The 14693-nt window shown below is 31.5% G+C and overlaps 1 protein-coding gene across 1 annotated transcript; it reads right to left on the bottom strand.

Annotated features, from left to right (window-relative positions):
- Window positions 1–730: 730 nt before the first annotated feature.
- LOC129919672 (uncharacterized) lies at window positions 731–9200 on the bottom strand. The gene is made up of 9 exons (XM_056000637.1): window positions 8979–9200; window positions 8804–8894; window positions 8587–8738; window positions 8335–8517; window positions 8060–8269; window positions 1866–2042; window positions 1491–1792; window positions 1228–1373; window positions 731–1144 (listed from the first exon to the last, which is right to left on the bottom strand). The coding sequence occupies exons 1-9, from the start codon at window positions 9111–9113 to the stop codon at window positions 858–860; spliced, it is 1683 nt and encodes a 560-aa protein (XP_055856612.1). The 5' UTR covers window positions 9114–9200; the 3' UTR covers window positions 731–857.
- Window positions 9201–14693: the final 5493 nt, after the last annotated feature.

Below are 14693 nucleotides of genomic sequence, written 5' to 3'. Positions count from 1 at the left end.
TGAATTTTGTAACAGATCCTTTGACAAGTTGCTGAAGCAAAATGGAATTCGACATCAAACGACTACACCATATACGCCATAACAGAATGGTTTGGCAGAGAGATCCAATCGAACGCTTATCGAGAGAGCACGCTGCATGTTGTTTGACGCTGGACTTGACAAGAAATTTTGGGCGGAAGCTGTATCTACTGCTGTGTATGTCATCAACAGGTCACCCTGTCAATCAACATCTGGTTTAACTCCGGAACACACGTTTTCTGGAAAAGTTCCTGATCTGAGTCGCCTTCGTGTTTTTGGGTGCAAGGCAATGGTACACATCCCGAAGCATTGTCGCAAAAAGTTTGATCCGAAGTCAAAATGTTGCGTATTCTTGGGCTACTGCGAAGATACTAAAGGCTATCGTTTATATCAACCCGATAAAAGATGACCAAGGCTCTACCAGTCCCAAAACACAACGCTTGTGTTACTGCACTCGGATTACGCTTTGGCAAAATCTAATTCAGTGGGGATGTTAAAAAACAACACTTTGTTCTTTTGTACTTAGAATTAAATTTTGTTTATTCAAAAAAAAAAAAAAAAACTAAGTAGCTTTGAATTTTCTTAGTAGCTTTGAATTTCGTTTTCAAATAAATCTCTACTCTTTTCCAAATCGTTCAACTGAAAACACGTGTTTCTTTTATTTCAATTTATTATATTAATCCATGTAATAACAAGAAAAGAACATGTTAAATGTCTTTTTTAAAGATTTTTCGTAATAAAGTATGGATTTATTTTTCAAGGTTTTAAAAAGTGTTTCATATTCCAAAAATTTTTTTAACATTTCAATTCAGCAAACCATTATTGAACAAATTCTCGATTTAGTAGGACGATCCAATGCTACTGTGAAATCTACTACTGTGTGACTGCCTGCTTTTAGTCTTTCGAAATTCTATTTGAAGCTTCTTCTCTAATGTGTCTTCATCATTAATAAAGTTAAGAAGCTCAATATATCGAATAACTTTTACGTTTTTCAAGCGTTCGGCAACATCTTTTGCTTCTTTCAACGTGTCGTGGATTTTTTCAATTTTGTGTAAAACAGCATGAGACTTACAAATCAGCAACAATCCAAGTAAGATCCATACAAGACTATTGCAATTTTTAGCTTCTAAAATATGCAAATTTTATTTGATATACTAGTACATTCAAAATTAAAAAAGGAAAGATGAATATAACTAGAAACTTTGGTACCTTCAATGCCCTTTCGTGCGACAATACAACATTCATCAAACCGAGAATTTTTTAAGTGGCTCCGAGCAATTTCGTGCAACAAATATGATTTCTCTATAGAGTGTTTGGAGAAAGAGAGACGTTTTTCCATTCGGGATACAAATTTTCTGAAAGAATGAAGTACATTTTACTAACGTGATCATAAAAAAGTGTTTAAACTTTAAATCATTATTTAGATTTAAAATGTTTTTGGGTCCCAGTTTTGAATGTACACATTTACATACTTGTGTTTAAGCATGGGTAAATCGGCAAGATCTTCATCTTGATAAGTTGACTTATTGCCAAATAAAAAAGCCACTGGCTTTTTCTCCTTTTCACTTGGCATTTTCAAAAGCACATTAAAACGTTCTTGAGGTTTAAAATCAGTAAGATTCTTTGGTATGTCCTTGGCCACATACTTATCAACATAAGCCAACGCCAACATATTATAGACTTCATTGATAAATTCAAATTTCCAAGGCATTACACTACGGGTTTTCAATACTACATAGTCACCCATTACTTCTTCGATGTAAGAAGTTAGTTTCTAAAAGAATTTTTCGAAAATATTTAAAAAAAATTGTGAAATTCTTGGAATATTTGTTATAGTACTGATGTACCCCAATTAACTTCTTTTCTCTTAAATATTTGATTTTTTTTAAGATGCTCAGCATGTTACGATGAACTTGGTATTGAACTCTAAGCAGATGTTCTTCATTTGATTTTTGAGTTAGTTTTTTGTTTGGACACTTGCGTACCTTCTGCGTATATAATGGTGTTCGAGCATGCAACATTTTCTAAAAGAGGTAAAATAAATTTCTTATGTTAAGTCCTTGTTACATATTTGACATTAAATCTTGCTTTGGTATAATGTACCATATCACTTAATTTTGAGCTATAGCTAAATTGCCAGCAAATTAAAATTGGAAAACTGTTTACTAAGATTATCCATTTTTAAACGGCTTTTATTAAATTTCTCCAAAAACACATTAACTGCTAGTATTATTATAATAGAAGTGACACCTGGAATGGCTATGAATTATATTGGCTCGACAGAAGCCTTACAGGACTGTGTATTGCATAGCCAAAAAATCCCTCAACAGGACTTTTTGGTTACTAAGAAACCAAAACTACACAAAAAATGCAATAGCTTAAATATTTTTTCTTCAAAGTCTCATGGTCTCATTTTAATAGTTGAATTTTTTACTTTGAATCGTTGGTAAAACATAAAAAATGCATACGATAGTATTAGCGCTATCTGTCAATATATTGAACTTCATTTTTTTATGTTTTTACAGAAAGTTTGATTCCATTTTTTTGCTCCTAAGGGTATAATAAAAAATTCTATTTATAATTTGTTTTTCTGTATTTGTTTGGTTTTGTATTTAATTTTTAAATGTTTCGTTTTTTTTTTTAATAAACCAGAATTTAGGTAGCTGAAGAAATTTTAGAATTTTTGAGTCTTAATTGAAAGGATTTTGTTTTTCGGTTTATAGTGGAGTAACTAAAGCTCAAAAATTGGCAATATTAGGGAACCCGGCCGAACAGCTTAGATTTTGATGATCTTTTTTTTCAAACGTCGGTAATTAAAATACTTTAAAATCTATAGATTAAAAATTGCCGGTGTTGCCGTTTTGATTTTTTAAATTTAATTGAAGATTTTTGTGAACAAAAACAAATTTTTTTCAAAAATTTTTCTTAAATTTCATAAATTAATTGATGCCAAAAGATTGTCTAGGAAATTCAAGGAAAAAAAAAAGAGTGTGTGTACACATGTACACGCGACTGAAGTTATACTTCTCATTCAGTATATGTAAATGAATTTCATTTGATATTTTTAATTTCTATTATGAAGTAATTAATCCACACTTAGTTTTTTTTACATTTTTATCAAGTGAACAATAAATTAATTCTTTCATCCTCCTTGAGTCCATGTAATTTTCAATTTATTCTGTGAAATTTACTCATGTTGTGCGGTTCAGAACGTACGGTATATGGTTAACGAAAGTAAATGAATTGCGCATAAAATGTGCGATATGGTAATTTTATGAGAATTGTGTGTGCTTCAGCACTAGTAGTAGCAATATGGAACTTGCAGGGTTGCTACAAAGCTCAAAAGTTAGCTGAGTTCAGTTCACAGCCCAGCTCAAATTTTGAGCTAGCTCACTTTTGAGCTATGTAACATAGCTCAGCTCATTTGAGATGAGCTGAAAGTGAGCTGAGCTGATGGTTGAGCTGAGCTGTTGGGTAAGCTGAGCTGTCGGTGAGCTGAGCTGTTGGGTGAGCTAAGGTAAAGTGAGCTGAGCTGAGCTGTGATGGGTAAGGGGATACATTGATTTTTATTTGGAAAGTATAATGAAATATGAAGATATTTTAAACTTTTATAAAACACCATAGCTTAAGATGTTTGGTTCTAGTTATTAATGGAATTATTTTAACACATGGATATTTTTATAAATAAAACAGATAATTTTTCGTGATCTTTTTTCTTGGTTTTTTTAATAGTACCTAAATATATTTCTATTTTTTTTAGTAAAATATATCTTTTTTTATCATAAAAAAAAAATTCCGGTACAATCCGGTTTTTCGACTTTTTTCAAAATTCCGAGAAAATCGCGTTTGAAAGTTGGGGTAAATTTTTTTTTGAAAAATCCCCGAATCTTTGAACGCTCCTAGAAGCTAAACCGCTTGAGAGCAATTTTTGGGAGTGATGCCAAATGATAGCTTGTGTCATGGGCCTACGCTTTGCACATTGTCAGAATTTTAAAATATCGCCTTCCATTTTAAACCGCCACATCATGCCTATTTTATCAGAATCGTGAATAATTTTTTTTTTACTTTTAAGTTCTCCCGGTTTGAGAACGCGTGGACCTACAGGGATGGGAGTTGTACTCAAATGTAGGTTAGAGTCCCCGCTACCTTTTGGCATCAAAAAATTTGTTTTCATTTTCTTCAAACCTCCGCGATATAGGCGTTCGAACGCTTTGATCTAGAAACAGGGGAGTGGTGCCATATGAAAGCTTATATTCTCAGCTACCCGATAGTGGTATAATCCGGTTTTTCGATTTTTTTCAAAATTCCGAGAAAATCGTGTTTGAAAGTAAGGGTAAAATTTTTTTTCGAAAAATCCCCGAATCTTTGAACGCTCCTGGAAGCTAAACCGTTTGAGAGCAATTTTTGGGAGTGATGCCAAATGATAGCTTGTATCATGGGCCTACGCTTTGCACATTGTCAGATTTTTAAAAAATCGCCTTCCATGTTAAACCGCCACATCATGCCAATTTTTTCAGAATCGTGCCTATTTTTTTTTTACTTTTAAGTTCTCCCGGTTTGAGAACGCGTGGACCTACAGGGATAAGAGTTGTACCCAAATGTAGGTTAGAGTCCCCGCTACCTTTTGGCATCAAAAATTTTATTTTTCATTTTCTTCAAAATTCCGAGATATAGGCGTTGGAAGTTGGGGGCGCTCACTTTCAGCTCAGCTCACTTTCAGCTCAGCTCAAATGAGCTGAGCTATGGAACCTAGCTCAAAAGTGAGCTAGCTCAAATTTGAGCTGAGCTGTGAGCTGAGCTGAAATGTGAGCTTTTTGCAACCCTGGCAACTTGCCACATGAAAATTATTACATGCAACTTGTCACATGCAACTTCCCACATGCAACTTGCCACACGCAACTTGCCACATGCAACTTACCACACGCAACTTGCCACATGCAGCCTGCCACATGCAACTTGCCACACGCAACTTGCCACATACAACTTGCCACATGCAACTTGCCACATGCAACTTGCCACATACAACTTGCCACATGCAACTTGCCACATACAACTTGCCACATGCAACTTGCCACATGTAACTTGCAACGTGTTGTGTGTTTTATGTTTGCCGTACTGCGGCGTACTGCATTTTTAAATACTAAAGTACTGACTACTCTAAAGGTGAAACGACATCCCTGCTACCCATGGTGATCGCGTCATAATCCCTTTGACATTCTTGTCAAAAAGTGAATTTTCATACTCACCCTCCCATAAGAAGTATAACTTCAAAAATATATATGAGTGAGGGACAATCTTCCATAGTTCAAGCGATAGATGCAATTTTCTTATTAATTGACTTGAAACACAAAAAAAAATATTTGAACACAACTGCAACACCTACAATATTCAAATATACATTTTTTAAAAGCTAGAAGCTTAGTCATATATGTAAAATTAAAATTAAGTTAATTGAATGAACGGCTTTTGAAAGAATGGTAATTGAACTCAGATTTTTGAAAAAAAAATTATTGAAAAAATTTTAACATGTCGTTTTTTAAACTTGGTCGTAATATAAAATGCATTTATTTTCAAATTTTTTTGGCCGAATTTATTATGATTTCAAATTATAAAAGGAAATGTCAATATGTATTACGGTTTATGAAAAAAATTAAAAAGTATTTCATTTTCGAAGAACTTTTTTTAATAAAAGTTTTGAAAAAAATTTAACTTGTTTTTTTTTTTTAAGTTCAACATCTAAACATAAAATTATTTTTTATTCATTTAATAACCCTTACTGTTGAAAGTTAAAAAGCAAAAATTTAAAGTTCCTATTTAACATAGTCTTTGAGAAAATTAATTATTTCAATGCAAAAATTCAGTTTTAATAAAAAAAAACCATTGAAATTGAAGTAATTTTTCATTTTTTTTTTTCAAAAGTGTGATATATTTTGCCTTTTTTGCTTCGAAATTCAACTGATAATATTTATGGCCAAACATTTTTTTTAAATAAAATCATACCTATTTTATAAGAAAAAGTTTGGAAAAAAGTCATTTAAAATTTTTCTAATAACATTTTTTTTTAATTCTGAGTTTGAGGACCATTTTTTCAAAAAGTATTAATTAAATTTAGTGGATTTAAATTTAAGAGATAAGAATGAGCTTCTGGCTTTTTAAAAATGTATTTTAAAATATTGTAAGTGTTGCCGTTGTTTTCAAAATATTTTTTTTGTGTTTTAGGTCAGAAAATGTTAGAAAATTGCATTTATCGCTTAAACAATGGAAGATTGTCCCTTACTGCCTTTTATATATTTTCCTTAAATTACCTAGAGAATCTTTTGCTATCATTTGTTTTATGAAATTTAAGCAAAAAAAAATGGTTTTGTTATATATTAACGCTGACTACACATGAATGTGTTCATTCAATGAGTGAAAGTGTTTTTTAATATCGTTTTGGGTGTGCTGGCAATTGGAACATAAGGTTAAGTTATAATTCACATTATTTGGACGTTGTACACTACGGCGTATACGTGCTATTTTGTATTTATCTATTGGTTTTTGTGACTGTTGATCCAGCTAAAAACTTTATGTTCATATAACCTGGCGGAATAAGACATTCTTTTAAAGTTTTTTTTTTACAATCAAAGATGAAAGGGTGTTTTTTGACAGAGATGAAAAGTTAAATTAAATAACTTAAATTTTATTTTGAAGTGATGAAATTTTGTTGTGCATGATTTTGGTTAATTTTTTAATGCTGAGATTTATAAAAATATTTTTTTTTATTTTCATGATGCAGATTTTATAGATTCAGGTTGTAGAACACACTTATATCATGGCTCAAAAGGACACAAAAACAGTAGATTTTGAAAGTCCATATTTTATCCAATTTTAGCCGTATTCGATTTTTGTGACTATTATGTTCAAGAATTAAGTATCTTCTTTTCTCCGTTACATGTTCAATATCTATTAATGCTCAAAGGATAAAAATAGACTATTAAGTAAAAAAAATTTAAAAATGTATTTTTTTCTCTTTTTTGAATAGTTTTTTAAAGTTTTTTTATAATATTTTACTTTAAAAATTTTTAAAAGAATACATATCGATAGGAAATTTAATTATCTATAAAAAATTACTCATTACCAATTTTCAAATTCGGCTTGCTTTTCAAGTTACCTATAGACAAAAACTCAAAAAGTAACAAAAAGAGTCGAATATATTGATCGTTACAAAAATGGTCACATCTTTATAACTAATCCATAGATTTTGAAAAAAAATTATCTTTTTATTTTTGCCAGGAAGTTTACTACACATACAACATTTGAAACTAAAAGGACTCGAAACATTTTGATTTTTTCTTTCAATAAGAAATTTTTTTTTCTAAAAAAATCGATTTTCTTAAAATGTTTTTAAACACAGAAACATTATTCTAGTTTTTCTTGCTTATTTATTCAGCTTTCAGGTGTTAGTTTTTCTGTTCAGATTGATGATTTACTACTCAAAATATAGCCCAAATTACTATAAATGCTGGGAAAAACAAAGTCGAAAAACTTTGAAAATTATGTCTTAAAAACGCATCCATTGTAACATCGAGTCCTTGAGGTCAAAGTACGTGTACAGTGTACAAGTTCTGTTGGCATGTTAAATTCAGGAGTGAAATACAAAGCAAGTGAATCGTATACCTATTTGGTTCTATGAATTCTATATAATTCGAACGGCAGTTGGGGCTTGCCAAACAAGAACTACTATAGCATTTCAATAAAAAACTATGAGTATTATTTCCAGGTAGTTAATCTTTCATTATGAATACTAAATGGAAATTCCTTGTCGTTAGGCAAAAAATTGCACTTTTGATTGAATATGAAAAATTTCGTAGATCTGAGACAAGTTATCGATATACTTCCATTGCTCAAACTTCAATCTCCATTTCTGAAAAACTACAATTTGTGACTTAAGATCTTTTGGCCTAACCCCAAAAAATTAGTGAAATTATGAATCGAATTAAGATTTATTAATTTATATTTCGCAATCAGTCATCATTTATCATTTCTGTTTTAATATACTCACCAAAAATCGCAAAGCAGCATCATATTTGTTCTGAGTTATATCTTCCAACTGAGGACTACTCCACTTCGACTGCTGTAAGAGAAGACTTGGATGACTTTTAAGAGCCCTCATAAATAGTACATCAATCCAACTTCTTCCCATATACAATTGATTGAAAACATTAAAGCCAAGTTTTCGTCTTGCTATTTCTCTTGGAGATATGAGTTCCTCCTTAATTAAAACAGAATGATACCAGGTTGATTATTTTATTCTCATAATCAACATGAATAACCTGCCTCTTTTTCAGTAACACTCAAGACATCACACTGTTCTTCTTCTTTGAGTATTTTCCATAGTGGCCTTTGATCAATATATTGTTCTTGAATTTGTTTTTCCAAAGCTTTCTGAAAATACTTTTCATTTTCTAGAATATGTGGTCCTAAAGTATCACCAAGAGTCGCATTGAAGTTTTCATCAAGCTAGAAAAAAAAAGGATTCAGAAATTGATCTACATTAAGGTTCATATGTGTTTTGTAAATAAGAATTACGACGTCACTCCTATCACGAAATGCATCCAATTTAAGTCCAGTAAATTTTAATGAATTATTGAAAATTTTACATTTAGCTTCTTCAAAGGCGTTAAGTTGATACAAGGCATCACAAACTTCTAGGTTAAACGGTTGGCTAAGTGGATCACTTTCTAAAAATATAATATAAAATCATAAATGAAATTAATCTGCAAGATTCATCAACATATTTACATACCGACTGCAGCTTTTGCATCACGTAACGATCCTACAGTTTGAGCAATATTACGTTTGCAACGACTTCGATTATAAAGAGCTTTTGGATCATTCTATTAAACATAAACAAGGATTTGGTTAAAACCAAATACAATATGGAAAGTAATTAGCATAATGTTTATGTATCTATTACATACTTTTATATTTAACGAGATATCGTAGTAATGGGCAGCAATATCGAGTTTTTGCTTATGGGTGTAAAACACACCCCATTCTCGGTAAATTATTTGAAGCTGCTCCTCTGTAAGTGCTAACCTTTTGCACGATTCCATGGTAATATCTATACAGAATTCAAAATATTTTACAAAAAAAGTCAGCTCAAAAAATATGTTTATTATAAAATTATAAAATACAAATGACGTAAAAAAACTAAAAGAGTTTCAAATTTGGACTAGTTGAAACCAGAGCTTCCTAGGGGCTTCGATTTCACTTCCTGATGAGTTGCACTATCTTAAAGAATATGGCGACCATTTGTGTTTTTTTTTTTTTCAAAGTTATTATTTTTGGTTATTTTCTGTTTTTTTTTTATCTTGTAAAAAATTATTTAATAAAGACTAAATAATATTATAGCCGTGTTTTATTGGTACTCAGTATTTTACTGAGTAAACTTTGTATGCTGTAAACAACAAAAAAAGATTACTTTTATTTATTTTTTAATCTTTAATTTTTTTGGGCTTTTGGCTTTTTCTTAAAAATTAGAGAATTAACTTTGTTTTGAACTTAATTAAAAAATCTAAAATGTCCATCACTATTTTATATTTAAATAAGTGGAGAAGATTAAAATCTTGTTTTCCTTTCTTCTCCACTTACTTGAATATGAACTCCGAATTGGTCAGTAAACCATTTTTAATATCACTATTTAAAACCAATTACCGATATGAAAAGATTCACTTTTTCATTTATTTCTTTATAACAATGAATAAAAAAACCAAAAATGGTCACCATAATGGCACTTATCCAAATATTTCTTATTCTCATGAGTTTGAATGACAGTTTAAAAAATTTAGCTTGTACTTACTTTCACAGGGCTTCTAGAAATAAAACTAGGGAGCCTATGGGGCATAAGAGGCATTTCCAAATGCCCAATACGGAAATTCCCCGCGTGGGGCAGTTGAAATGTGACCCGCAGTATAAAATATAGACTGTTAAGGATGGTGGGGCTAGTATTCTTGTTTGGGGATGTTTTTCTTGGCATGGTGTGGGGCCATTTCATCGGATAGAGGGTATTATCAGATCCGGTTTTAGGGGGGGGCAGCCTGGGCCGTGGCCCAGGGGCGCAAGAATTGAGGGGGCGCCGCAGGCGCCCCGAACTTTTACAAAAGTAATATAAATAACGAAGTCTTTCCAATCGATGTTTTATTTTTTTTACATTCACAAAGGCGCCCCAATTTGTTTCTATTTTACATTTTCAACGGCGCTCGTATTGTTTGTATTAAACTTTTTGAAGAATGAAGGCGCCCCCCAATTTTGGGTTAATTTATTTGGCTTCCGGAAGGACAATGGTGTCCAAAATCTTCGTTCATCTTTGAAGAACAAGGCGCCCCAATTTCTTTTGAAAGACTAAAGCAATCCTAATATTCCTCCTACCAATTTAATTTTTGCAAAGGTGCCCCTATAATAATGAATAAGGAAAGAGAAGGGAGACGGACAGAATCCCGAAATTAAAAATCCAGAAAGCCCAAAATCCGGAAAACCCTCTCCCCCTCCAGGGCACTCTAAGTCATTTCAATTAACTGTGAAAAAAATCAGAGTTTCTCGGGTTTTCATTATACATCGAACACCTCAGAGCTTTAGTTTCATCTGCGAACATCGAACACAGAGGAAATAACTCTGGTTGAAAAAGGAGCTACAAAAAACGCTTGACAACGAATTCGGAGCGACCCAGAGTGCCCTGAGCTCACAACGAACAAACATTATACTTATAAAGGTATGTTGTTTTCGATTGGCAGTCCGGAAGCGCCTGGAATCATTAAGAAGCGTGCAAGTTTTTTATTCTCCTAGTGAAAAAACAAAAACAAAATATTTGATTTTTCGCCAATACAGATATTAAATTTTAGAATTGGGTGGAAGCGATTCAAAGTTTTTTATTGGATTTCAGAATGAGAGAATCATTGAGTGATTCCAATCGAAAACGACATTAATGTACCTAGTTGAAAAAGTTTTTGAAAAAATATTGTTCAAATAAAACCAACTGTACCTAATCTTTAAATGTGTTTAAACAAAAAAGTCAGAGATAAAGGTAGTCTTGTCAATTGAGCCTAAATGACATGAATAATTAATTTTTTTTTTAAGTTAACCTTTTTAAGTTAATACACTGCACATTTTTAATAAATGCATTAACAAGTATATGAGAGGTAAGACATAATCTGCTATTGCTTTTTTTCGTGATTTTAAAAAATTGTTTTTAGATGAATTTTTTTTTAGAGGCGCCACTTGCAATCTTGCCCAGGGGCGCCGGTAGTGCTTAAACCAGCACTGGGTATTATGGACCACCTTAAGTACAAGGAAATCCTAAGGGACACTATTCTACCTTTTACTGAGAAGGAAATGCCTTTAAAGTGGACATTTCTACAGGATAACGATTCAAAACATAAGACTAAGTCTGTGAAACAATTGCTATCCGTCCAAAAAATCGGTGTTATGGAATTGCCAAGCCAGTCCTCAGATCTGAATCCTATTGAGGACTTGTAGAGTGACGTGGGAAAAGCGATTAACAGGTCTGATACCTCAAATTTGGACAAACTTTGGCAGGAATTTCGACGAGCTTGGTATTCAGTATACCTTTTGAACGATTTCGGAGTCTTGTTACGTCTATTAACTGCTGGTTTTATGCTGTGATAAATAATATGAGTTACCCAACCAAATACTAGTTATTTTCTTTTAACTGTGTTAAAATTTTTGTTAATTTATTTTTGTTTTTAGGAAGTGTGCTATTTATTTTGTCCTAAAAAACTTGAGCTGTATTAATGATTTTGTTGTTATTTTTTGTTAAAGAATTCAATGTGCTTAATTTATTTTTTAATAAATCAAATATATCTGTGTTCTTACTTCATCATTAATAAAACAGCTCTTTTAAGTTAAAAAAGTGCGAAAAACTTTAATTTTAGAAATTTTAGGGTACATGTGCTATTTATTTTGTCGCCACTGTATTACATTAATTACATTTTATTTTTTTTTAGTTATCAAATAGATTTGAGCCTGCTACGCGACGGCAGCCCCAAAAAAGACTAATAAACTGTTACGACACATATCGTGGTTGAAGAAGCCTGCCTTATACTGTATGTTTCCACCTACCGTAAATCCGAGATTTAGCTAAGTAGATTTAGAACAAATCTCGAGATTTATTTTAAATCTACTTAGCTAAATCTCGGATTTACGGTAGGATTTTTCCTCAAAATAAGATTTATATGTACCTAAATTATAAAGTTTTTTTTTAAGATTAAATTAAATACGTACAAAATTAATATTTTTTTAAAAAAGTTTTTAAATACTTGCATTTTTTTCTTCACAAAAAAAAAGGGGATTTTTTTTACGAAAAAGGGGAAACAAAAACGTTTTGGTGATAAAAAAAGGGGATTTTTGTTTTGAAAACCTGGGAACCCAGGTGGAAAAGCAAAACAAATAAAAGAATAATTTAATAATTTCTATATTTTTTATAGTAGGTATTTTTTGTTGTTTTCAGGCGATTCGCTTGCACTTTTTAAATACAAATTACACAGGTATTATTATGACGTTTGTCAAACGAGAAGTAAGACAAAAGTTAAAAATATTATCTCTGGACCTAAAAGCTCATCTAAACGCAAAAGCAATGAACTTGACGCAGAGAACTCTCTTCAAAATCCATTAGTTAAAAAAACAGCAACATCAATATTTGATTCTGTTACACCTTCTCATCCACTACAAAACTTCAACTTCAATTATGATGCACTAAACCCCCCGACCCTTCTTCCGTCGTCATCTATACCATTGCTTAAAACTCCAACTAAAAAATCACCTACATCTGCTCACGACGTTACCAAACTTTCACTCAATGGGCGTAAATAATATTGATACAAGTAACTCTCCACTTCAAGCTTGTCATGTTCAAGAGCAGAACAACTCAAAAATGCCTTTTGAATCACGTTTAAAAATTGTTGAAGGACAAAAAATTCTTTTCATTTCTAAGCTTGACCCATCTACTAATGCTTTAGACATAAAAAATTTCATAAAAAACAAGATTGGTACGCTACAAAGCATTATTGTAGAAAAAATGCTTCAACGGAATTATTCTATGTACTCATCTTTCAAAATAAGGTGCTCAGATTCAGTTTTTTATCTTTTAAATAATGAATCTTTTTGGCCTTCTGGAACTTGAAAAAGCAGCCAAACCATTTTCACAAACACCTGACAATGCAAACATCCAACTGCAGCAACTCCAACAAGTACTAATATACTATCAAAATGTGAATGGATTACGGACAAAGACCAATAAGGTCTACAAAAATGCAAATAACGTTTCGCACGAAGTTATTGTCTTAACTGAAACCTGGTTAAACTCATCTATCGCTGATACCGAGGGCTATGTGAAGCTGGCACCCCCAAATGCAAATTTTTTTTCAAACCTATATGGTTCGATTGCCCAAGGTTAGCCCAGGATAGCCCAAGATTTTTTTTCGTTAGCCCACCCTTAGTTTTAAAATTATAACAGAATTATTTTTTTTTTTTAATTCAAAAATCACAAAAAAAAACTTTTTTTTATTCTGTGTAAAAATTGTTGTTTTTGCACTGTGGTTCGATTACCTAACGTTAGCCCAGGATAGCTCAACTTTTTTTTTTTCTTGATTGCACTATTTTTTCAAAAGATACAACAAAAAACTTTTTTTCATATCAGAAACCGAAAAAATTTAAATTTTTTTTTCCTGTGAAAAAATCCTTAGTTTAAAACCGTGGTTTGTTTGCCCAAGGTTAGCCCAGGATAGCCCAACTTTTATTTTTGCTATCGTAAGCTAAGTTTAAAAATTACACTGCACAACAAAATTAAAGTTTTTGTATGATGAATAAACAAAACCAAGGTTTTTGGTGTGCTGAGCTCGAATCCGAATTCAGAAATATTCTATCAGCTCTCGTTTTTAAAATATTACCGTTAGAAAATGCAAAAACACCTGATTCTGAAGTTATGCTGCAATGTGAGGGAATTTTTTTCAACACTGTTTTTGAAGGTTTGTATAAAGAATTGTTTTTCTTCTTTAAAAATCTGTTTAAATCTTTGCGATACCTTTTTTAGAATCCGAGATATTTTAATTTGAAGTTACTGCAGTTTGAAATAACGTTATTGATAAAATAAGCCAAAATACACGTACTTAAACTTAAGATATCTCGGATAATAAAACAGATATCGGAAAGATTTAAACAAATTTTCAAAGAAGGAAAACAGTTCTTATAGAAAACGTTAAAAATTGTGTTGAAATAAGGTACCTCACATGATAGCATAACCTCAAAAACAGCCAAAACACGCTTTTTTCACAAATTCTTACGCCAATATTTCAAGAACTAAGATTGATAGAATATTTCTGACTTCATATTTGAGTTAAGCGTATCAAAAACTATTGTATAAAAGTATACTTTGGTTTATTCATAATAAAAATAGTCAAATTTTGTTGACCAGAGCTATCAGCCAAAAAACGTGTTTTTGCATTTTCTAATGTCAATATTTCAAAAACTAGAGCTGATAGAACATTTCTGAAACCAGATTCGAGTTCAGCACACCAAAAACCTTTGGAAAAGTATTGTATAGTTTATTCATCCAAAACCTTGTTGTGCAGTGTTATAGAAGAATTAGTTTTTATTCACCACACAAAAAAAAGTACGTATAC

Source organism: Episyrphus balteatus, chromosome 4 (genome assembly GCF_945859705.1).
Source record: "Episyrphus balteatus chromosome 4, idEpiBalt1.1, whole genome shotgun sequence".
Taxonomy (NCBI): Eukaryota; Metazoa; Arthropoda; class Insecta; order Diptera; family Syrphidae; genus Episyrphus; species Episyrphus balteatus.
This window is presented reverse-complemented; position numbering and strand designations above follow the sequence as displayed.